The sequence below is a fragment of the Rhinatrema bivittatum genome, chromosome 1, assembly GCF_901001135.1.
Source record: "Rhinatrema bivittatum chromosome 1, aRhiBiv1.1, whole genome shotgun sequence".
In the NCBI taxonomy this organism is placed as follows: domain Eukaryota; kingdom Metazoa; phylum Chordata; class Amphibia; order Gymnophiona; family Rhinatrematidae; genus Rhinatrema; species Rhinatrema bivittatum.
This window is the reverse complement of record NC_042615.1, coordinates 488,387,934-488,411,303: the sequence shown is the minus strand read 5'-3', so window position 1 is coordinate 488,411,303 and position 23,370 is coordinate 488,387,934. Positions and strand designations below refer to the sequence as shown.

Sequence of the window (23,370 nt, the reverse complement as noted above, 5' to 3'; positions counted from 1 at the left end):
CATACTATAAATCAAACATAATATCCAGCTACAGGAAATCTGTCCATCTATCAATCAACCAACATATCATCTGCTCCTAGAAGAATGCATCCTCCAGCTGTTGTAGAATTAATCCATTAATTATCCATCAGTCCACAATCAATCCGTTTATCATTAGTGCATCATATCCATAAAACATCCACCTTCAGACCAATTCACCCATCCACTGTAAAATTAAGTAATATATTCCTCATAAATCCACCCATCCCTCATCATACATACAATCACCTGTTTTACAGTTATAGCAATATTGTAACATTATTCACCCATATTGTAATCAATTCATCATCATCACACAATGAAAGATGATGAATTGATTGCAATATGGGTGAATAATATTATGCTGTTATAACTGTAAAACAGATTAATTAATTAATTACTTTATTTAAAACTTTTTATATACCGGCATTCGTAAGACACATCATGTCGGTTTACAGGTAACGGTGAAAGGAAATTACAATGAACGATGATAGCAGGATAGTTAGATAACAAAGGAAAGTACATTTTTATAGAGGTCAACAAGCAAAATAACATTTGGTTGAACAAAATGGAGTTTTTAGGTGGATGATTTCTATGTATGATGAGGGATGGATGGATTTATGAGGAATGTCATCCCACCTACATTGATGAATTCATCAGTCATCAATTTTACAAACTTTCCTTAATTATCCATCCTTCTGCTGTAGATGGAACACATCATCCATCCCTTGCAATCTACCCTTAACTTATCACACAGTTAATTATCCATCCATCATACAATCCATCCACCCATCCTTCATTTATCCATTGCATACGTTACGCCCGTTGGTCGCAGACGGCTGCGACCACTCTTGCTCACCTCTTTCTTTACTTCCCTGACTCCTTGGGGTAGACAGGCAGCCTCCGGCAGCTGCCGACGGCCTGCCTACCACTCCCAGACCTCCTGGGGCGGCACGGACGCTGCCGATCACCATCTTGCCGTCGGAAGTCCTTAGGCACACGCATGCAGTGGCCCGTCTTAAAGCCGTCATGGTGGGAACCTCGGGGGGCATCTCCTCCGGATGACGTCATCCCTCCAGGACATTTAAGCCAGCTGGCCCTGCCTACTGACGACTTGGCAAAGAGAACCCTTCTTGCTAAATCCACCTCGCTCTCAGAGAACCTGCGTTCCAGTTCCTGCTTCCAGGCATAGACGTCTTGGGTACCCGCTCCTCGGGGGCCCTCTCCTCGTCTTAGCTATCCGCTCCTTGGAGGCCTATCACTTGGGTCTTCTGCCTGCCCCGTTCCCCGGGGATTCCCTGGAACCTTCGCTACTCTTTCTGTGAGCACCCTGCTCAGTGGACTACTTCCTGTTCTACCGAGGATTCCTCTGGTGAACCCCGTTTGGCGGACCACTACCATCTCTACCGAGGACCTCACCGGTGCTCCCTGCTCTGTGGATCATATTATCTCTACTGAGGACCTTCACCGTGAGTACCTCACTCCACAGGCCATTACCATCTCTATTAAGGATCTCATCAGTGTGCCCTGCTCTGCGGACTGCTATCATCACTACTGAGGACCCTCTCCGGTGTACCCTGCTTCGTGGACCATTACCATCTCTACTAAGGACCTCATCGGTGTACCCCGCTCTGTGGACTACTACTGACTCAGCCAAGGACCTTCTTCGATGTACCCCGATCCGCGGGCCACTACCATCTCTACTGAAGACATCATCAGTGTACCTCTCTCTGCGGATCATCATCTGCTCTACAGAGATATCCACTTGGGGGTATTCTCCCATCTACGGACCCTGTGTCTCTGGGTCTGTAAGTCCCCCTCTCTGGCACCCCTGCTCCGCGGGTTGTGTCACTCTTTATCTTTAATAAAGACTTTAGACTGATACTGTGTCTGACATCAATGAGACCTCACCTCCCGATGGTGAGGCTCACGGGGCTCCTCCCTGTGGGCGGTACCATCTCTCACCTCAGCCCAGGGCCCACACACTAACTAATCCTAACAGCATAATCCACCCCATCCATCCCTTATTTATTATACAATCCTCCCATTTATCCATCATTTATCTATCCAAGGTTCAATCAATACGCACATCATGCATCCATCATACAGTGTATTCAAAAAGTATTCAGAGCCCTTCACTTTTTCACAATTTATTATGTTATAGCCTTTTTCTAAAATGGATAATATGCATTTTTTTCCCTCCTTAATTTACACACAATATCCCATAATGAGAAAGCGAAATCAGGTTTGTAGAAATTTCGGCAAATTAATACAAAACAAAACTGAAATATCACGTTTACATAAGTATTCAGACCCTTTGCTGTGACACTCTGGTGCATCCTGATTCCATTGATCATCCTTGAGATGTTTCACCAACTTGACTGGCGTCAACTTGTGGTAAATTCAATTGATTGGTCATGATTTGGAAAGGTACACACTGTCTATATAAGGTCCCACAGTTGACAGTGCGTTTCAGAACAAAATCAAAGCCATGAAGTCAAAGGAATTGTTTATAGACCTCTGGGACAGGATTGTGTTGAGGCACAGATCTGGGGAAGGGTACAAAAAAAAATTGCTACAACATTGAAGGTCCCGAAGAACACAGAGGCCTCAATCATTCTTAAATAGAAGAAGTTCAGAACCACCAGCACTCTTTCTAGAGTTGCTGTCCACCTGAGCTGAGCAATCGAGGAAGAAGGGCCTTGGTCAGAGGCCAACCAGAAGGACAACCATCTCTGCAGTACTCCACCAATCAGGCTTTATGGTAGAGTGGCTAGATGGAAGCCACTCCTCAATAAAAGGCACATGACAGCCCACTTGGAGCTCACCAAGAGAAACAAGATTCTCTGGTTTGATGAAACCAAGATTGAACCTTTTGGCCTGAAAGTCAAGCATTATGTCATGATGAAACCAGGCACCACTCATCACCTAGCAAATACCATTCCAACGGTGAAGCATGGTGGTGTCAGCATCATGCTGTGGGGATGTTTATCGGCTGCAGGAACTGGGAGGCTAGTCAGGATTGAGGGAAAGTTGAACAGAGTGAAATACAGAGATCCTTGATGAAAACCTGTTCCAGAGCTCTCTGGACCTCAGACTGGGGTGATGATTCACCTTCCAACAGGACAATGACTGTAAGCACACAGCCAGGACAATGCAGGAGTAACTTCGGCACAAGTCTGTGAATGTCCTTGAGTGGCCTAGCCAGAGCCTGGACTTGAACTCGATCGAATATCTCTGGAGAAACCTGAAAATAGCTGTGCATCGACGCTCCCCATCCAACATGACAAAGCTTGAGAGGATCTGCAGAGAAGAATGGGAAAAAAAATCCCCAAATATGTGTGCTAAGTTTGTAGTGACATACATACCCCAAGAAGACTTGAGGCTGTAATCACTGCTAAAATTCCTCAACAAAGTACTGAGTAAAGGGTCTGAATACTTATGTAAATGTGATATTTTATGTTTTTTTAAAATTAATATTTGCAAACATTTCTACAAACCTGATTTTGCTTTGTCATTATGGGGTATTGTGTGTAACTTGAGGGGGGGAAATGCATATTATCCATTTTAGAATGAGGCTGTAACATAACAAAATGAGGAAAAAGTGAAGGTGTCGAAATACTTTCTGAATGCACTGTACAACTCAGCCATTATTTTCACAGATTAATTTTGATATCTATTATCCAGCTGTCACACAAGTCACTCATTATCAGTCCTTCTTTCACTGTACAATCGATCATTCAAACATCTATCCATTGCTTATCTATTGTACAGTTAGTCTGTCATTCATCTAACGATCATTCATCCATTTATCCTACAATCAATCCAACTATTCTTCATTCACTGCTGACAACCTCTCAGCCAGCTATCAAATAAACAATTATCAATCCATCGATGCATTTTCCAACCTAACCCCCGCCATTTACTTACTGTAAAATCAATCTATGCATCATCATTCATCCTCTGACAATCTGTTCTCCTCACTTTGTCTGTTCCATCTACGCATCCGAATATGCAGCTAGGTGTGTCCAAATCTAAAGATCATGTGAAAAGGGGAACTTTATAATGCTATCTCGGCGCTTAATTGGTGGCATTGCACCTTAAACTGGCCATGGCAGATAAGCAGGCTCTTCAACGGCTCCTGGTTAAGGCACAATTTTAAAAATGAAAACAATTAAAATAGGGTGGGGTTTGGCAGCAACCTACATTCACAGGGCCACGGAAAACATATCTGAGCAAAGGGAGAAAACCGCACTTACCAGACCAAATGGTTTCATTTTTGCACAGAGCTGACATTAGGGTTGTTGTGGTGGTGGTTTCTTTTACTCTGTATTTTGCTAATGACAAATGCCATGGGAAACCTGTGCAGCTCTGGGATACTGCTTGCTTTCTCCACACTCTCCCCTAGCAGGACAGCCTTGCACACGAAGTCAGGCGGGACCTCACTACGTGGCTGAGGTTGTGATGTACACACACTTTCAATGGAATATCTTTCATTTTTATCTAGTAAAAGGTGCCATGTTGGGTTCCCGTGTTACAGGTTTATCATCAGGACATTAGGAGTATCAGCTGCTCTGTTTCTTTCTGCAATTATTTCCTCCATGCCTGGGAGGTTTTTATCTAGGTGGGTGGCACCAACTGACCCCAGTGATGTGCCGGAGGCCCCCGCAAAATCCTCTTGTTAAAATAATTTTATGACAGCCAAGAGCGCATCACCTAGTGGAGCAGACCTGTCTAAAGCCCCTTGAGAAGTTATTTGGTAGCGCATTACTGCCTCTAACCTCATCACCTGACCTTTCAAGGAGCTGCAGCAGGAGCACATGGCTCCCTCACAGGCTCCACAAGGGGATGGTGAATGGGGACCCCTGCCAAACCTAGAATTAGGGAGATCTCTCCTCCTCCCTATATCTACACACCCATGGGCTGATCTCTTTCGGCATTTTTAGAAGGGATGATTAATGCCCTGTTCCCCAATCAATCAGAATGCTTGGAATCCATTTGATGGCCCTATATATTGCTTTATTATTAACAGGGACAGGCCCTATACAGTTACTTTAGCCAGTACCTTACAAACCTGTGTCAGCTTCCTGCCAGATGACACAAGCTAATCCTGTTTAAAGGGACAGTAAGCCATGTAAGGCATTGCAGCAGAGCCCTGGATTCAGAATCCTTTCTGTCGGGCACCAACTCTTTTCAGCTCCAAAGGAAAAAACCACAGAGACACACTCAGCTGACAGCACAGATTTTGTAATTTTTATTACTAGTTTTTTAGATTTTTTTTTTTTGAATGATGTAAATCACAATATTGACTGGATTGACCCAACTGAATAAAGACACATATACAGCAGACTCACAAACACAGTAATACCAGCAGGGAGAAGGAAGAGGCGACATCGCTGGAAAGAGGAGAGGTCAGGGCTTGTAGAAGCTGGCTAATGATTTTTTTTTTCCTTTTCCAACTAATTCATAATTCTATTCTGCTTTGAGCATCTCTGCTGTGTTGACCTCCAGGTTGCTTAAACTTGCCTCAAGATGTCAAAGACCCGACCCTAGCAATTAGAAGCAAAAGATCCCTTCACACTATTCCTCTGCCAAGCACATGACCATGGCAATCTAGGACAAGAGATCGCCACTCATCATTTCCGTGCCAGGCACCTGAGCCTGACAACCAAACTGAAGAGGTCATTAGGCATCAACTGGTCCCTTCTCTCTGGCCAGCATCTCTCTCCTGTGCCTGGTCCCTATGCTGGCTGCTGTCTGGCGGCCATTACGGTTGAGAGCAAAGCAGAATGGAAAGCCTTGGGCTTCCCGTTTTCCCATATATAATTCAGAATTACTTATCTGCAACTGCAGAGCCCCTAACTTATCGCTAGCAACAGTTGGCATGCTTTAATTTTTTTTTTTTTTTGTATTTTTTCTTATCAAACAAAGGTAACCAAAGGACGGTTACAGCAGAGACGGGAAAAGTCACGAGTTAGAAAATACTGATAGAAAGCAAGAGAATCTAGTAGGGCCGCATGTGCCATGCAGAGCCAGGGCTGAGCAGGAAGTAGCATAGATGAGCTGGTAGTCTCAGGGATGGAGAGGAGGACGAGGGGGGGGTGGAGGGGCTCCGGTACTATGGCTCTGGCCACCCTTGGCATGAGGGACTGAGCTGTGCTCCAATATTCAGACTGCACATGCCCCATCCTCAGTGGGGCAGGAATGGGTACCATGGGGATAGGAGTGGGTTGCAGCACGGGGTGGGAAGGAAATTACAGCAAAAGACAGGGCTAGAGGGAGAGGGATCATAAAAGAGACATAGGGCAGAGAAATTGTAACACAGGGGTTAAGGAGTTATAGGGGGATAGGGTTCACAGTGAGGGAGGGAATCACAGCAGCAGGATTAGGAGTTGCAGCAGGGGGGGTTTAGAAGACAGGGGTGCTCTGCACCAGTTGGAAGAGGCAGGGATCTCCTGTTTACTCAGCCAAGGTAGGGGGGAGGTGAAGAAGAGATGGGAGAGGCAGGGGATCCCAGCCTGGGGATCTGGTCCTAGAATTTAGCAGTGGAGACTCTGGCAGAAGGCAGAAGGCTGCGGGTTCAGCTCCCAAGAGCCATGGTTGGGAGCCCAGGCTGTAAGCCTGCGGTGTCTTCATACACAGCAGTGAAAGGAATTACAAATTTGTTGGGGGCAAGAGGCTGGCGTGCACCTGCTTGTGACTGGCATGTTTGTGTGGTTTTTGTGTGTGTGTGTATGTGCAAGAATGAGGAGGTGGGAGGATGCCGCCCTGTCCTGCTTGGCGAGAGAAGCCCATTAGCTAAACGTTGGACCTGGGAGGGTATGCTGGCAGCCTCAATGGGGGTGGAGGGGGCACAGATCCTTGCAGGTGCCCCTAGGAGACCACCTTCAGTTTCAGTCCTTCATCTGCCCTCAATCAACCTCATACGATGTTTGCTGGCTGGAGACTGCAAGCAGCAGATCCCCCCCCCTCCTGCATTTCTACTTGTTCCTGGGCCTGCAGCCGGCAGGCACAGAACAGGACCCACAAGATTATAAAGGACGGACAACAAAGAGGCCAACACTGCATGCAGGATCCCTGCTGCACAACCAGCCACCAGCTGTATTGCAACAGGAAGGGAAAACATGCAGCCTAGGTGGGCCTAGGTGGTCTTTTATCTGCCATCCTATTCTATGTTTATAAGCATCGCTGCAGGAAATGATTGGGCGCCTTTAGATCTAGATCAGAACAGATTCCAGGGAAGGAGATAATAGGTGGATAGCTTTCATTTTCTCATACAGATATATGTATATATTTATATATATAATATATATAAACGTCACAGACAACTACATTCTCCTGTTAATATTCACTCAGGTGCGGACATCGCTGTCTGCAGCTCACAAAAGGAGGCTCCTGCTGTCTCCCTAGTGCGAAGAATCCTTGGAGGGTGACCTGCGGGTGGGAGAGAGCAGAGCCATCAGAGATCCCTCCCAGTTCTTTCTCTTTTGTTTCTTTCTTCTGGCCACATCTCTTGCCATCTCTGTCCCTCTGTCTCTGCCCCTTTCTATTCTCTCTCTTTCCCCGTGTCTCTTCTCTCTTTCTCTCTCTCCCTCCCCACAGGTCTAGTTGTCCCTGATGGCTCCAGGACCGGCTAAGCCACTCTTGGTTTTGACCCAGTGCATCATGGGGGCTTGGCGTTCTTCTCAAACAAAAGAGCTGCACAATGGTTCCCAGCAAGGTTAATCCTAAAACTGGCTCAGCACATTCTTGAGGAGCTGTCACCCCCAGACAGGGTAGCCGTGGTTCCTGTGCCTCTGTACAATCAAACAGAACCCCTCCTCCCCGCCTGCCTTCATTTTGGCCCAGGGCCTGTCGGCTACTCACCAGTTTACATCTGATTGGAGAAGGAAGTGGGCACAGCCTGCCCATAGCCTCCCTGCCCGTAGCCTTGTTGGCTGTAGTCAGTTGGCTGCTGCCCGTAGCCCTGCTGGTTGTACTCAGGCTGGTAGCCCCCCTGCTGTCCATATGAGTCCTGCTGAGCGTAGCCTGGTCCTTGGTTGTAGGACTGGCTGTAACTGTCGGGGGCTGGCTGCTTCTCCTGCGTGGCGGGCGGGTACCGCATGAAAGGAGCAGTCCAGCCGGTCTCCTTAAAGACAAACCAGACATTCCCTACCCAGATAAGGAAGTTCAGGAATCCAAAGACCTGAAAGAAGGGACAAAGAAGTGAAAAAAAAAACCAGTTGGAGAGAAAAAGCTACAGAGAGGAAGGAGGGAGAGAGATGAAAAGGGAGAGAGAAGAAAAGGGAGAACCGATAATGTCGTTGGTGCAGTGCTGAAAATGTCACTGGTGCAGTGCTTTTCAGACAGAGATGTCAGTGCCACAGTGCTGTGCAGTGGCAGATGTGACTGGCGCAATGTCAAATAGCTGTTATGTAAATTATGCAGTGCCAGGCAGCTGTAGATAAGACAGAACGTAAGTTTTGCCGTGCTGGGTCAGACCAAGGTCCATCAAGCCCAGCAGCCTTTCTCCGACAGTGGCCAATCCACGTCGCAAATACCCTGTGGATCCCATAAAATGGATCCATTTTCTGTTACTCACTCTCAGGGATGGCAGTACCTTTCTTTAGTCTACCTGGCAAATAATGTATTATGGACTTTTCTCCAGGAACTTGTCCGAACCTCATTTAAACCCCATTTATGCTAGTCGCCTTGATCACATCCTCTGGCAACAGATTCCACAGCTTGATAGCATGCAAAATGAAAAAAATACTTTCTATGATTTGGTTTGAATCTGCTGGTTGTTAGTTTCATGGAGTGTCCCCTTGTTTTAGTCTTATTTGGATGGGTAAATAACTGTCCTTTATTTACCTGTTCCACCCCACTCATGATTTTATAAATTTCTATCACCTCCCCTCTCAGCTTTCTCTTTTCCAAGCTGAGAGCCCTGACCTGCATAGACTCTCATCATAAGAGAGCTGTTCCATCTCCTTTATCATTTTTGTTGCCCTTCTCTGCACCTTTTCTAGTTCTGCTATGTCTTTCTTGAGATGGGGAGACCAGAACTGCCCACATTACTCAAGGTGCAGTCACACCAGGGCTTGATAGAGGCAATATGATATTTTTTGTTTTATTCTCCATTCCTTTTCAGATCATTCCTAACATTCTGTTTGCTTTTTTTGACTGCTGCCACACACCGAGCTGAGGATTTCAATATATTGTCCACAAGGACTCCAAGGTCTTTTCCCTGGGTAATGACTCCCGATATGGAACCCAGCATCATGAACCTGTAGTTGGGATTATTTTTCCCTAGGTGCGTCACTTTGCACTTTTCTACATTAAATTTCATCTGCCATTCGGTTGCACAGTATATCCTAGTCTCACTAGGTCCTTCTGCAGTTCCTCACAATCCACTGCCATTTTAACAAATCTGAATACTTTTGTGCCACATGCAAATTTGATCACCTCACAGTGCAGCTGTAGATGTCACTTGTGCAGTGCCATGCAGCTGGAGATGTAAAAAAAAAAAAAAAAGGAGCCGATGTGCAGCTGGAGATGTTATTGGCGCAGAGCTGGAGAATTCATGCAGCGTGAACTCACCACAGATGTGTTGAGGCCTGACATGATGGGTTCCTGCAGCTCTTTGCACTTGACACCTTCCTGGCTGCACACATGCATACTCTCGATCACTTTGTCGGGGTCCGTGGCCAGTTTCACATCAGACAGACCCTTTGCCCAGGCACTGGAGCTCACCAGCCACATGAAGGCAAATACTGCCGTTACGATGCAGTCCTATAGAGGAGGGGTGTGAAGACATGGGCAGCGAAAGAGATGGAAGAGAATATGAAGGAGGAGAGAGGATGATACAGATGTGAAAAAAAGGAGAGTGATAAATGACTTCGGTTGGACGAGCAGGAAGAGCTCTGTACAATTTTGGAGAAACAGCAGCTACAGCAGCAAAATATGTGGGATCCTGCCACCCCGGCTGGGAAAGTAATCTGACCAGAGACAATACTGAACATCACCAGAACCCAGGATCTATTTGTTATTTCTCTTCCGTACTTTGCAATTCTTTCCTTTTGTCACTTTATGTATTACTTTGGCAACCCACACATACAAACTTTTATGCCAGCAAAGTTTCCTGACTCTTGAATCTGAAAGAAGGGGAGGGATGGGGGTGAGAGATGCGAGGAGAAAGAGAGACCAGGGAGGAAGGGGAGGAGAAAAGAGAAGGAGGGAGGAGGGTGAATAGATGAACAGTTTAATATCCTGGAGACCCAGAGAGTCTTTAGTACATACAGCCCTGTCCAGCTCAGTCCTCTCGCCTGATGGCCCCTCCTGCTGCAGGGTCAGGTAGTCCGGGGCTCCATACTCACAATCATAGGGCCCTTGTTGTTCTCACGATACTTGTTCTGGAGGAAGCAGTAGATGACGAGAGCCGCCAGGGAGTAGAGGAAGGAGAAGACAGCGACGGTGACGAAGAGCTCCGCGGAGGAGGAGTAATCCCCCATTAGGAAGACTTTGTTGAGCTCACTGCTCTTGCAGCTGGGAGCATTGAAGTAAACCTGGTGCAGCCTGATGAAGGAGCAAGAAAAAGAAAAAGCGCAAGTGAGGCAGGCCGGAGAGGGGAGGGAGATGGTCAGGCTGCAGGTGTCCACCACCCAGTAAACGGATGCAGGGGGAGAGCTCAGCCCCAGCCCTCTGGTAGGGGTAGGGTCGCCATCTCACCCCAGGTCGACTGAATAGGTTCATCCAGTCCTGGTTTTGCCCCGAGGCATGCATGGAGTTGTAGTTCTGATTGTCTCATTGAAGTTCCCTTAGACAGTCCGAACTACAATGCCGAGCATGCCACGGGGCAAAACCAGGACTGGATCAATCTGTTTGGTCAACGTACGGTGAGCTGGCAACCCTAGGTTGGGGGAGAGGGTGGGGGGACACTCACCTAAAAGGGTAGGAAAAGTCGACATCAATGTTTGGGTTACCCCAAGACTTGTTTGCACATTCCACGCTCAGACGGAACTCCCCACTGTAACTCCCACAAGTCGCAAAGGCAAAGATTGAAAACAGCTAAAAGAGAGAGAGATAGAGAGCAAGCAGCAAGTGTTAGTATAAGGCTGCAGAGAGCACAGGGGTAGACACTGCCAGCGGCCCAATGACAGGGGGCGCTGCTGTGAGGAAGCTCACACTGATGGCTAATCGCAGGGTTGTTAGAAAGGTCTCCATTTTTATTAACAGTTATTTTATTTTTTCCCCCAAACACAGATTAAAATCTCCCCCTCCTAAAGGAGCTCCAGATGCGGAGTTAGTCCACACCTTCCAGTGCAATGGTTTTATAAAATAGACGATCAGGTGCCAGCACAGAAGCTGCAGCCTCCCCTCCCCCACATTTCACAGGTACAGACCCAGCTGTGATCCCTGAGCATGCGCACAACTCACACCCTGAGGCGGGCGCAGCTATTCTTAGCGGAGCAAAGTACGGCCTCTGAGAGAGCAGCCCAAAGAAGATTAAAGTGTTAAAGGCAAAGCCTCTGCAGAAACCATACAGACGGGCTTCAGTCCCTTCTAGCAGCCATTGTCCATGCCCTGTCATTGTCTCCCTGTGCGCAGGATATTCAGCAGTGGCGTAGCCAGAATTGATTTTTTGGGTGGGCACAAGGTTAACATAGGTGGGCACAAGGCATGCAGGTCTACTAGTTGTTTTCTTACTGATAAATAATGCCATATACTGCACCCTAGAATGGCTTTCTAAGTAGTTTGCAACAGCCATTATGTGTCATGTATGAAACTTTAAAATAATTTACTTCAATTATTTCAAGTATAGAAAACAATCAAATCCAATCATATAATAAAACAAAAATTAATGTATTCTTTCATGAACCATCTTTGCAGAAACCCAGAAATCTTCATAAATACAATAAAATATAATTAATCATCAGAACAGGTGCAGCGCAGAGCTAGGGCAATTCACATTACAAGTAACATGAAAAAAAAAAATTCAAATTCTGGTGTAATCTCAGCAAAAAATAACCCTCCACCGCTATTTTGTGAAGTAACAAACTCTTGCAAAGAAAGAGGCATCTGGAACCTTGCCAAACAATCACAGCACTGACTCTCAGGATTCAAACAGCAACCTTATGAAAAAGCAGCAATGCAAATACTACACCAGGCCCTAGAACATTAATACATCACCTACGGGAATAACAGAACAGGCTGGACTACTACTACAGAGAAACTATATGCTAGAAATACTCATTTCTGTCACAAACAGGCAAAACTGAGACCGACCCTTACCTAATATAGAAATAAGAGACTATAAATTAGAAACAGAAACATGTAGATAAAGCCAAAATAGAAAGCCTGAGAAACTAAAATGTCTGAACAGTGGAATACTTAAGAAAGAGCAAAATACAAAAATATAAGAATGCACATTCCCAAAGATGACATATTTAAATTGCTAACATCTCCCTCTCTCTCTCTCTCTATATATGTATATATTTTTTTTTTACCTTTGTTGTCTGATCTTTGTATTTTTCTAATCAGTTGGTCCTGGTCTCTCTTTCCCATTTTTTCCCTTGTCGCTCATTTCCTAATTCCTCTTCAGTGTCTTTTCTACTACTGTCTTCTTCCCTTACACACACACACACATATATACATAAATGCTTTCTCTCACAGACTCCCTCACACACTCAGGCTCTGGCTCTCACTCTCATATGCTCTCCCCCCCCCCCCCCAAGCTCACATTCTCTGCAGACACACATACAAGCTCTCACTTTCTCCCCCCTCCCCAGGCTTATATTCTTATGCACACACAGACGCACATCCAGGCACCCATTCTCATCCACACACACAAACACATTCTCCCATTCTCACCCACACATACACACATTTAAGGTCCCATTCTCACCCACACATACACACTTTCAAGCACCCATTCTTACCCACATATTCAAGCTTCCATTCTCACCCACACACACAAACCCAGGCTCCCATTCTCACCCATATATATACACATTCAAGCTTCCATCCTCACCCACATATTCAAGCTTCCATTCTCACCCACACACACAAACCCAGGCTCCCATTCTCACCCATATATACACACATTCAAGCTTCCATCCTCACCCACATATTCAAGCTTCCATTATCACCCACACACATTCAAGACTCCATTCTCACTCCCATACACACCCAGGGTCCAATTTTCACCCACACACACACACACAACAAGGCTCCCATTCTCATCCTCACATACACATTCAAGCCTGTGCACAGTTTCCGCTTCCTCCCCCCAGAGCAGGAAGATCAGCTGGCATCTCCTGCTGCCACTGGCCTCCTGCTATCTTCGAGCCATACGGCCGACCAATCTTCCTGCTGGGGGGGGGGGGGAGCGGAAGCTGTGCGCGGCGCTTCCGCTCGCCCCCCCCCCCAACAGGAAGATCGGTCGGCTGTACGCAGAAGGCCAGTGGCAGCAGGAGAGGCCAGCTGATCTTCCTGCTCTGGGGGGAGGAAGCGGAAACTGTGCGCGGCGCTTCCGCTCTCCTCCCCCCCCCCCAAACAGGAAGATCGGTCGGCCATACGGCCCGAAGATAGCAGGAGAGACCAGCTGATCTTCCTGCTTTGGGGGGAGGAAGTGGAAGCTGTGCACGGCGCTTCCGCTCCCCCCTCCCCCCGCAAACAGGAAGATCGGTCGGCCATATGGTTGTAGGACCGCTTCCCCATGTGAGCCGTGATGGCGTGCCAAGCATGGGTTCTCCTCTTCACTGTCGCGGGGATGGGATCCCGCGACAGCCTTGCAGTTCTGGTGTCAGTTGGGTGGGCCTGGGTCTAAATTGGGTGGGCAGCTGCCCACCCAGGCCCACCCGTGGCTACTCCACTGATATTCAGTCTCTTCCCGTGCCATCACCCCCCCCCCCCCATCTACTGGAGATTTTGAGAGGGACTTAATTCTCTGGCACTGCCAGTGCCTCCCATCTCGATGGCCCCCTATAGAGAGGGACAGAGCCTTTACCATTCTCATTCACCTCCCTTTCACTTTCTCCCAGTACTGAGGATAGCCAGAGAGATTTCAGTCTCCACTCCAGCACTGTTGGTCTCACTTCCCTGTCGCTACCATTGTCCCCCACGCAGTACCTCCAGTTGGGCTTCAGTCTTCAGAAATGTTAGTCTTCCCTCTCCATATCCCCCAAGATGGGATATGGAGAGGGATTCAGCCTCCAGCCTTTTCCACCCTCCCTGTCGCTTTGGGGTGAGAATATCCAGAGACTTCAAGGCTGTCACTGCACCCTTCATAGTCTCTCCCAAGGCTAAGGATATTCAGATGGCCTTCAGTCTTCAGAATTGCCAATGCTCTCTCAATCATGGTTCCCCTATGCCAAAGATAGACACAGAGGGTCTTCTGTGCTGTCTGTCCCATCCCGGTCACTGTTTCTCTGTGTTGGGGATTGACAGAGGTGATTCCAACTTAAGAGCTGAAAGTCCCTCCACTGTCATTCTCAACCGGGGGGGATTTGCAGAGTGGCTTAATTTCTCAGTGCTGTCAGTCTACCACTGGATATTATTTCCATCCGAGGAGGATATCCAAAGATGCTTCAGCCTCCAGTGTTCTATCTCCTCTGTCATTGTCCCCTGTGTTGAGATGCATAGTCTCCAGCACTTACACTCCCCTGCCCCATCATTATCACTTTCCTCCTCTGCTAGAGATGTCCAGAGAAGCTTCAGTCCTCAGATTTGTCAGTCTTTCCCACTCTTCTTTGAGGGGCAGGAGGGACTTAATTCTCTGGGCTGTCCGCTAGGCTGGGGATATAAAGCCATATTCAGCATCCAGCACTGCCTGTGCCTCCCTGTCACTATCTCCTTGTGCTTGAGGCTGGACAGATAGGGCTTCAGTCTTCAGCACTGCCACTTCCTCTCCTGTCACTGCCCTTCTGCTCTGGGGATATAGAGAGATTTTTGTATGTTTGTACAACACTGCTTATGTGGTGTAGCGCTATAGAAATGTTAAGTAGTAGTAGGTAGTAGTAGACTGCAGTTCCCACTGTTATCACTCTCCATTCTGTCAGTATTCCCCGGGGCTGAGGATAACTAGATAGGCTTCAGTCTCTAGAGTTGGTAGTACTTCTTTAGTCCTTGTCCCCCTGTACTGGAATTATCCAGGGGGGGATAATGAGAGATTATGTGATGAGAGTGAAAGGGGATACACTCAGGAGTAATCTTAGGAAATATTTCTTTACAGAGAGGGGAGTGGATGCATGGCGCAGTCTCCCAGTGGAGGTGGTGGAGACAAAAACAGCATCTGAATTGGAGAAAGCAAGGAATAATCACAGGGGGATTTATGAGAGAGTGATGGGAATTGTGCTAAATTAGATGGATAGCTAGGACATAAGGTCTTTTTCTGTCATCATGTTTCTATGTTTCTATGGGGTACAGCTTTCAGCGAGGCCAGTCCTTCGGCCACTGTCTCCCTGTGCTAAGGATGGACAGAGGAACTTCAATAATCAGATCTGGAAGTCCCTCCTCTCCCTGGGTAGGAGATATCCCATTGTTTTCACTTTTTCCTCTGCCAGTGTCCCACTATGTTGGGGATGTCCAGAGGGGCTTCAGATTCCAGCTCTGGCGGTGTCCCTCTCTGCTGGGGGCACTTGGTTTTTGAGGGCTATCTGTGCCTCTTCTCAGAGGATTTTTTTTTTTTGGAGGGGGGGTTATGATTCATTTATACATTTGAATATTATACATCAAGAATAAGCTTACTAAGCAAAGTATGAGAATCATGAAAAGCAAATAGAATAGCTAAGAAAGCAACAGTTTCCCAAACAGATTACATGAAGCGAGAAATAATTAAGAGATTCCTCATTCTAAAGTCCACAATAACTGAGCAGAGACAGGTCACAACATCAAGAAAATCCAGGATCTTGGTACTCCTAAACCTGGAAAAAATGGAAACGGGGTGAGCTGGGGGGAGGGAGAGGGGAAGGGGACATTTTGAAAGACTTACGGGCCGCATTTGGTCACGCATTTTCGACGCGCTAGCTTTACCCTTTATTCAGTAAGAGGTAATAGTGCGCCGAAAACGCGTGTCCAACCCCCCCGAAACTAATAGCGCCCGCAACATGCAAATGCATGTTGATGGCTCTATTAGGTATTCCCGCGCGATTCAGAAAGTAAAATGTGCAGCCAAGCCGCACATTTTACTTTCAGAAATTAGCGCCTACCCAAAGGTAGGCGCTAATTTATGCCAGCGCTGGGAAAGTGTACAGAAAAGCAATAAAAACTGCTTTTCTGTACACCCTCCGACTTAATATCATGGCGATATTAAGTTGGAAGTCCCAAATGTTAAAATAGTTAAAAATTTAAAAAAAAAAAATTTAAAATGGGCTCGCGGGTTGAAAACCGGACACTCAATTTTGCCGGCGTCTGGTTTCTGAACCCGTGGCTGTCAGTGGGTTTGAGAACTGACGCTGGCAAAATTGAGCATTGGCTGTCAAACCCGCTGCCAGCCGCCGCTCCTGTCCAAAAAGAGGCGCTAGGAACTCGCTAGTGTCCCTAACGCCTCTTTTTACCGTGGGCCCTAATTTAAATAAATTAGTGTACTGAATTGCGCGATTTTTACTGTATCGGCCTGCCAATTGGTTTGTAGGTGGGTAAAATAGGGGTAACAATGCCAACTTATATGAAATCTGGCTATTACAGATTTTCAGATGGTACAGATAGCCCATATATTTCCAGTCCCTGGCTAAGTCCACATGAGTACAAAAGGGGAATTTGAGAGGGGCTTTCTGGGGTGTGTTTGGAAAGAGCACTTGTACATCACATACTCTGTGGATGTCTTGTAACTTCAGCACAGGCTTTTGCACCTGCTATTTAACCAGTTAAGCGGAAGCTCAGTTCTGTCTTCTTGGACTTAGTGGCTTCACCCAGGTAACTGACTGGTTACCCAGATACAATTATTGGTAGAATACCGACCTTCCCCTTTGCAGGTAAAAGTACCTGTGCTGTTTCTTGCTGTGGCTACAATTACCCACAGCATAAACCAGCAGGGACAGGGGTGGGGGAGGGCAAAGCTGGTGGACAATGTGCAGGGATTTCAGTTTGGAGTCTGCACCTGCTGCAAAGCAGAGGCAGAGTCTGTGGGGACTGAAGTGCCCTTGGCACCGGCCAGCCCTGCATGGTCCATAGAAAACTCCACAGGTTTAAAAAAAAAAAAAGACTTCCCTGATGCTTTGGGTGTTGCCACTGTGAGTTCCAAAAAGGAATGGAGAATAAAATGGAAAATAGCATACTGCCTCTGAATCAAGCCACGGCGCAACCACACCCTGAGCACTGTGTGCGGTTCTGTTCACCTCTATCTCAAAAAAGACACAGGGGGAACTAGAAAAGGTGCAGAGGAGAGTGACAAAAATGATAAAGGGGTTGGAACGATTCCACTGTGATGAAAGGCTACGCAGGCGAGGGCTCTTCAGCTTGGAAAAGGGATGGTTGAGAGGGGACTTGATAGAAGTTAATGAATCATGAACGGGGTGGAACGGGTAGATAAAGGATGGCTATTTACCCTTCCAAATAATACTAAAACAAGGGGGACACTCCATGAAACTAACAACCAGCAGATTCCAAACAAATCATAGAAAGTACTTTTTCACTCGGTGCCTAATTAAACTGTGAAATCTGTTGCCAGGAGACATAGTCAAGGTGACTATCATAGCAGGGTTTATAAGAGGTTTGGACATTTCCTGGAGGAAAAGTCTATATAACAGTATTAGCCAGGTACATGGAAGAAAGCTATTTCTATCCCTGGAAGTGAGTAACAGGAACTAGATATATTTTTTGGGGGATCTGCCGGGACCGGCCACTGTTGGAGACAGGATACTGGGCTTGATGAACCTTGGTCTGACCCAGCATGGTATTTCTTATGTATCTTATGTGTGGGTGTTGAGCCAAAGCAGCTGGAAGAGGCAAGAGAGTCAGCAGAGAAACAAGAGTTATCCTACAGAAAGGTTTTACAAGCCTATGTTTAGGTTTTTTGGGATTATTTAAAGAGCAAACCTCTTACACATAGAAACGACAAACTATTTTGCATCTCTGCCAGCACGTAAAAAGGAATTTAAAGACGGCATTGCAGAGAAGTAATGCATTGCCCACTGATTTAGAAGTCACCATAGCCTTAAGCCTTCCTAGATACAGGCAGCTTGCAGTCCACTGCGGGGGACACCATAGGGATTTGCCATGCAGTTACTGCACACTGCATGCGACAACTTGCTAATGCTCTTCTCAGAATTAATCAATATATTTCTTTGTCACAAGAAAGACAGCAGCAACAGTAAACTATGAGAGATTTTTATTACATACAGTAGCCAATTTCCCTTTAATCTTGGGGGCAATCAATTGCACTCGCACTGCGATCAGCTGCTACAGAGAGCTGCTGTAGAAACAGGTAATCCTGCCTCTCCCTCATCATGGAGGTGGTGGGCAACAAAAAAGGTCTCATTACTGATGTGGTAGAAAGGTAGCGAAACTCATGCCACAATTTGCTTATTGTCTCTCAGTCATGGCTACATCATCTCTTTGAGTGTGAACAAATTTATTTTATTTTAAAGTGTATATGCCACCTTCTCCAAGGGTCATAAGACTTGCCATATTGGGTCGGACTAAAGATCCATCAATCCCAGAATCCCGTTTCCAACAATGGCCAAGCCAGGCTGCAAGAACCTGGTAGGATCCCAAGGGATAGATAGATGCCAAGCTGCTTATCCCAAGAATAAGCAGTGAATTTCTGCAATTCTACCTTAATAATGGTTAACGGACTTTTCCTCCAGGAACTTGTCCAAAACCTTTTTTTAAACGCTGCTACACCACATCCTCTGCCAATGGCGGCCTACAGTTAAAATACATCCATAGTCAAAATTACAGAAGAGTAACAGTTATTAAAAAAACAATGTACAAAAAAAATCATACAGACAGATTGACAGTGCATATGCCATGCCTAAGCGTTGAAAGCTTTGCAGAATAACTGTGCTTTCAGGTTTTTCCAGAAGGTCTTTGTATTAGCCTCATTACAAAGAGAAATTGGAAGAAGATTCCACCATGAAGGTCCCATAATAGAAAATATTTTTCCTCACATTTAACTAGTTTGATTACACAAAAACTCGGAACATCTAATAGGCACTGCCCTGCAGATCTTAAGCTTCTGGTAGGTTGATAGATTTTTCAGTTGGGAATTGATGTTTGCAGGAGCGTCTCCACTCATGGCCTTATGTATCACTGTAAGTACTTTAAATTTGATTTGCTGTTCAATAGGAAGCCAGTGGAGTGACATTAGGAGGGGAGAAATATGATCATATTTAGAGGGCCCTGAAAGAATTCTGGCAGCTGAGTTTTGGGTTGCTTTAATGGCTTTAAGTGTACAATTGAGCAAACCGCGATACAGAGAGTTACAATAATCTAATTTCATAATCACAAGGGATTGTAAACCAGTTCTGGAATCATTTGGTTCTAGACGGGGTTTTTAACTTGGCCCATGATTCTCAACTTCCAATAAGAGTTCTTTACAACTTGTTGTATCTGGGATTTAAATGAGAGTTGTGAATCAAAAGTAATCCTGAGATTGCGCACTTCATACAAGGAAGGGATTGCACATTCTTGAAAGGAAATAGGACCAGGAAGAGCTTTTAGCTATTTTTTTTGCTAAGGTAAATTATCTCAGTTTTGGAAAGATTCAGAGACAGTCTATTGTATGATAACTATCTACAATAAAGTGTTGGCTAAGTTGATAGTAGACTGAAATCAACAGCAGAGAAAAAGACGAATGTTTTATAGGTAAGTACATAAGAGCATAAGATGTTTGATGCTGGGTCAGACCAAAGGTCCATCAAGATCAGAATTCTGTCTAACAGGTTAATAGGATGTATCTGGCAGATCCCGAAGAATAGATCCAACTCCTGGTTATTCACTCCCAGGGGTATGCAGTAGGTTTCCCTGAGTACATCTGGCTTATAATTGTTTATGGACTTTTCCTCCAGGAACATGTCCGAACTCTTTCTAAACCAGACTATGTCTTGACCATATGCTCTCGCAACAAATTCCACCGCTTAATTGTGTGCATTGAGTGAAAAAACACTTTCTACAATTTGTTTTAAATCTGCTACCTCCTAGTTTCATGGAGCATCCCCAAGTCCTAGTACTATCTAAAGGGTAGAAAACTGTTTCCTACTTAGCTTTCCACCTCACTCATGCTTTTATAAACCTCTTTCATATCCCCCCTCAGCCGTCTCTTCTCCAAGCTGAAGAGTCCTAACCTCTTTAGTCTTTCTTCAAAAGGGAGCAATTCCATCCCCTTTATCATCTTGGTTGCCCTTCTCTGCACCTTTTCTAATTCTGCTAGATCTTTCTTGAGGTGGGGCGACCAGAACTGCACTTAGTACTCAAGTTGCGGTTGCACATATGTTTATACAGAGGCATTATGATAGTCACAGTTTTATTTTCCATGTCCTCCTGACTGATTCCTAACATTCTGTTTGCTTCTTGGACTGCTGCTGCATACTTTGCTGAAGATTTCAACATATTGTCCACAAAGATTCTTTAACTTGGTGGTTACTCCTAATATGGAAAAACTTGCTGGACAGACTAGGTGAACCATTTTGGTCTTTTTCCGCCGATATTTACTGTTACTATGTAATCTAGTTTCGTGTACCTATAGTTAAGTGCATGCTTTCAATTTACTAGCTTGCAATGCTCTCAGTTTTTGCCAACTTTCTGACGTGCACAGGAATAATTCTTTCATTATGGTGCCAAACCTTGGAGGGGGGGGGGGGGAGGAGGAGTGGAGGGTGCTGGGCCAGCAAAAAAATCTGGAAACCTCTGAGTGCTGCCCACCCACTTTTAAGGCATCACACCACAGGCATTTTTTAAAGCTCACAAGCTGGCACTTCTGATCTTGTGTGTCGCAAGTGGGAGATCAGCAGTTAGGACAACAGATGTGCCACGCCAGCCTGTGAGTTTTATAAATGCTTGCAGTGCTGCCTTGGGGCCACTGGAAGATCTCATCCTGCCCAAAGAGAAAAGAGTTCTGGGGCGGCTGGCAGAGCTAATCTTGCCAGGGGTTAGAAAGGAGGCCTAGGGTTTGCTGCTGGAGATCATCCTACCAGCAGCTGAAGAGAGGCCTAGGGACTGCTTCCCGACCTGTGAGCAAAGAAAGAAAGAGGCCTGGAGTTTCCATCTTTAAGAGGAGAAAGAGAGAGAAAGTGGAATGGATGCTGGGCAGGTGTGGGGATTTGAAGGGAGAGGATGCTTGGCAGGTGGAGAGAGAGAGGCAGAGAGGGCCTGGATTCAAGGGCCATGATTGCAGGGCTCCTGAAGAAGCCCCAGTGCATAGTCCCTCGGCCCGGGATTGTCACGGCAATGACCAGACTAGGTATTTTGGGGGTGATTCTTTATTTTTCAACTGCCTTTATGGACAAGGAACATAGCATTGTTTAGTCACAGCGACTGAAATACTAAAGTTCCATCAATAAAGAAAACAACATTTGAACAGAAATAACATATTCCGTAGAATACTTGACATGCAGGAAATCTTAGGTGCCATCTGACTGTATCCCCCTCCGCTTTTTTTTTCTTTTAATACTCCACCTATTCAATCACACTCACGCTCATTGATACCTCTTGAGTCATTCACTGCTATCACCTCCTCTGGAACCTCTTGTGCCTCTCCAAACCTATATGACAGAAACAGTTCCCACAGAAATCTATAATCTGAGCTCTTCTTTTGCTTCTGGACTCCCCATTACTAATCCTACATTCAAAAGATCTGGTTCCTCCAGTGATCTAGACCTCAGAAACCCAGAATTTAAGAATCTTTTTTTTTTTTTGTGCTAACATGAAGATTTCTTTAGCGTTTGTCATATTTATCCCTGTAAAGAGGGATACATCCCCCAAGGGGAGTATGTTATATATGTATTTCAGTTTTGCCCTATTCCACTTCCCACACAGGTCAGCACTTGCAAATACAATTCAGTTAACTTAGAACAGTGGTTCTCAAACTTTTTTCTGTTGGGATACGCCTGACAGATGAAGCTCACATGTGTGATACACTGAATGCATGAACATCATGGGTCTAAATGTAAACATATACTCTGCATCCACAGGAACCCCCAGACCCCCAACAATGGGTGCAGAGCACTACTAGGACATTCCCCCGTGCAACTCACCATACACAAAAGATATTCTGATTCTAGTGTCATCTCAGTAACAGCAGGCATATTGTAAAATAAAACACTCAGCACACGTGCAGCAAACCTGCCATTCATAGCAGCACTAACTCCGAGGACTCAAGTAGCAATAGCCCTAGATCTATGAAAAGGCAGCAGTGCACCACCAGTGCACGTCCTACTGAGAAAACCCAACAAATAAGACTGATACAGATGCCTACATACTAGTAAAATATCCCACCTCAGTCACACACTCAGAACACAGACAAACCAATCTTCACCAAATACAGAATAAAAGACCACAAATTACAAATGTGGAGACAAAAACTGGAATGGACACCATGAGAAGCCCCTAAGCATGGAGAACTAGAAACAGAAATACATTTCCTCCTGCACTAAGCAAAGTACAAAGATAGAAGAAATGCACATTCCTAAAACTCATAAATCATGTACACCCCTGCCCCTCCCCCATCATCCCTCACTTCTCCCAACTACTCCCTTTCAATCATCCCCTCACAAAGATCCCTGCCCAGCACCCAGCATTCCTGACCCCACCTCTCATCCTTTTTCCTGGGCTATCTCTCTCCCCTGCTCAACTCTCCCTGCTGGCTTGGATTTGCCAATAGGCATCCTAGGCCTATGCCTAGGGCAGCAAAAATATGGCAGAGGGCAGGCCAGCTGAAGATTTGCTGCTTCCCAGCTGTGCTAAATCTCACAATAGCCCTCTGCTTCCTTCCCCAGCCCCTCCCCTCCCTGTGCAGAGATTAGGGGAGGAGGGGTGAGGCAGGAAGGCACAGAGCAAAAAAGAACAAACTTCTCTACTCCCTATTCCAGTCTCTCCCTGCCTGTCCTGTGCAGGAAACTGGAGGAGAGGGATGAAGCCAGAGCGTACAGCATGGAGCTTCTTCATCCAGCCTCTCTCCTCCTGTCATTCAGGGATATGAGGGGAGGAAGTGAGCCCGGGACAGATGGAGCAGAGCAAAGAATTCTGCACCTGAAACCTTCTGCTCTGTTGTTCTTTGTATGGGGGAGAGCGGGAGAAGGGACGACAGTGCCAACAGAGCCTAAAGGAGGCAAAATCATACATTTGTCACTGTCTCCCTGCTCCCTTCCTCCTCTCTCTCTCCTGACCAGCTACCCCGACCCTCTTCTTTCTCACCTCTTTCTGCTCAGTAGCCCC

General features: G+C 46.1%; 1 protein-coding gene across 2 annotated transcripts in view; it reads right to left on the bottom strand.

The window, feature by feature from the left end:
* Positions 1 to 5,249: 5,249 nt before the first annotated feature.
* The window catches only part of SYP (synaptophysin), a 55,083-nt gene continuing 36,962 nt past the window's right edge, over positions 5,250 to 23,370 (bottom strand). For both annotated transcript variants that reach the window (XM_029608014.1, XM_029608015.1), the window contains 5 exons: positions 10,940 to 11,064; positions 10,374 to 10,572; positions 9,598 to 9,789; positions 7,885 to 8,203; positions 5,250 to 7,452 (listed from right to left, as the gene is read on the bottom strand). In XM_029608014.1, coding sequence (XP_029463874.1) covers positions 7,889 to 8,203; positions 9,598 to 9,789; positions 10,374 to 10,572; positions 10,940 to 11,064 — 831 coding nt within the window. In that variant the 3' untranslated portion in view covers positions 5,250 to 7,452; positions 7,885 to 7,888. The remainder of the gene's footprint in view (positions 7,453 to 7,884; positions 8,204 to 9,597; positions 9,790 to 10,373; positions 10,573 to 10,939; positions 11,065 to 23,370) is intronic.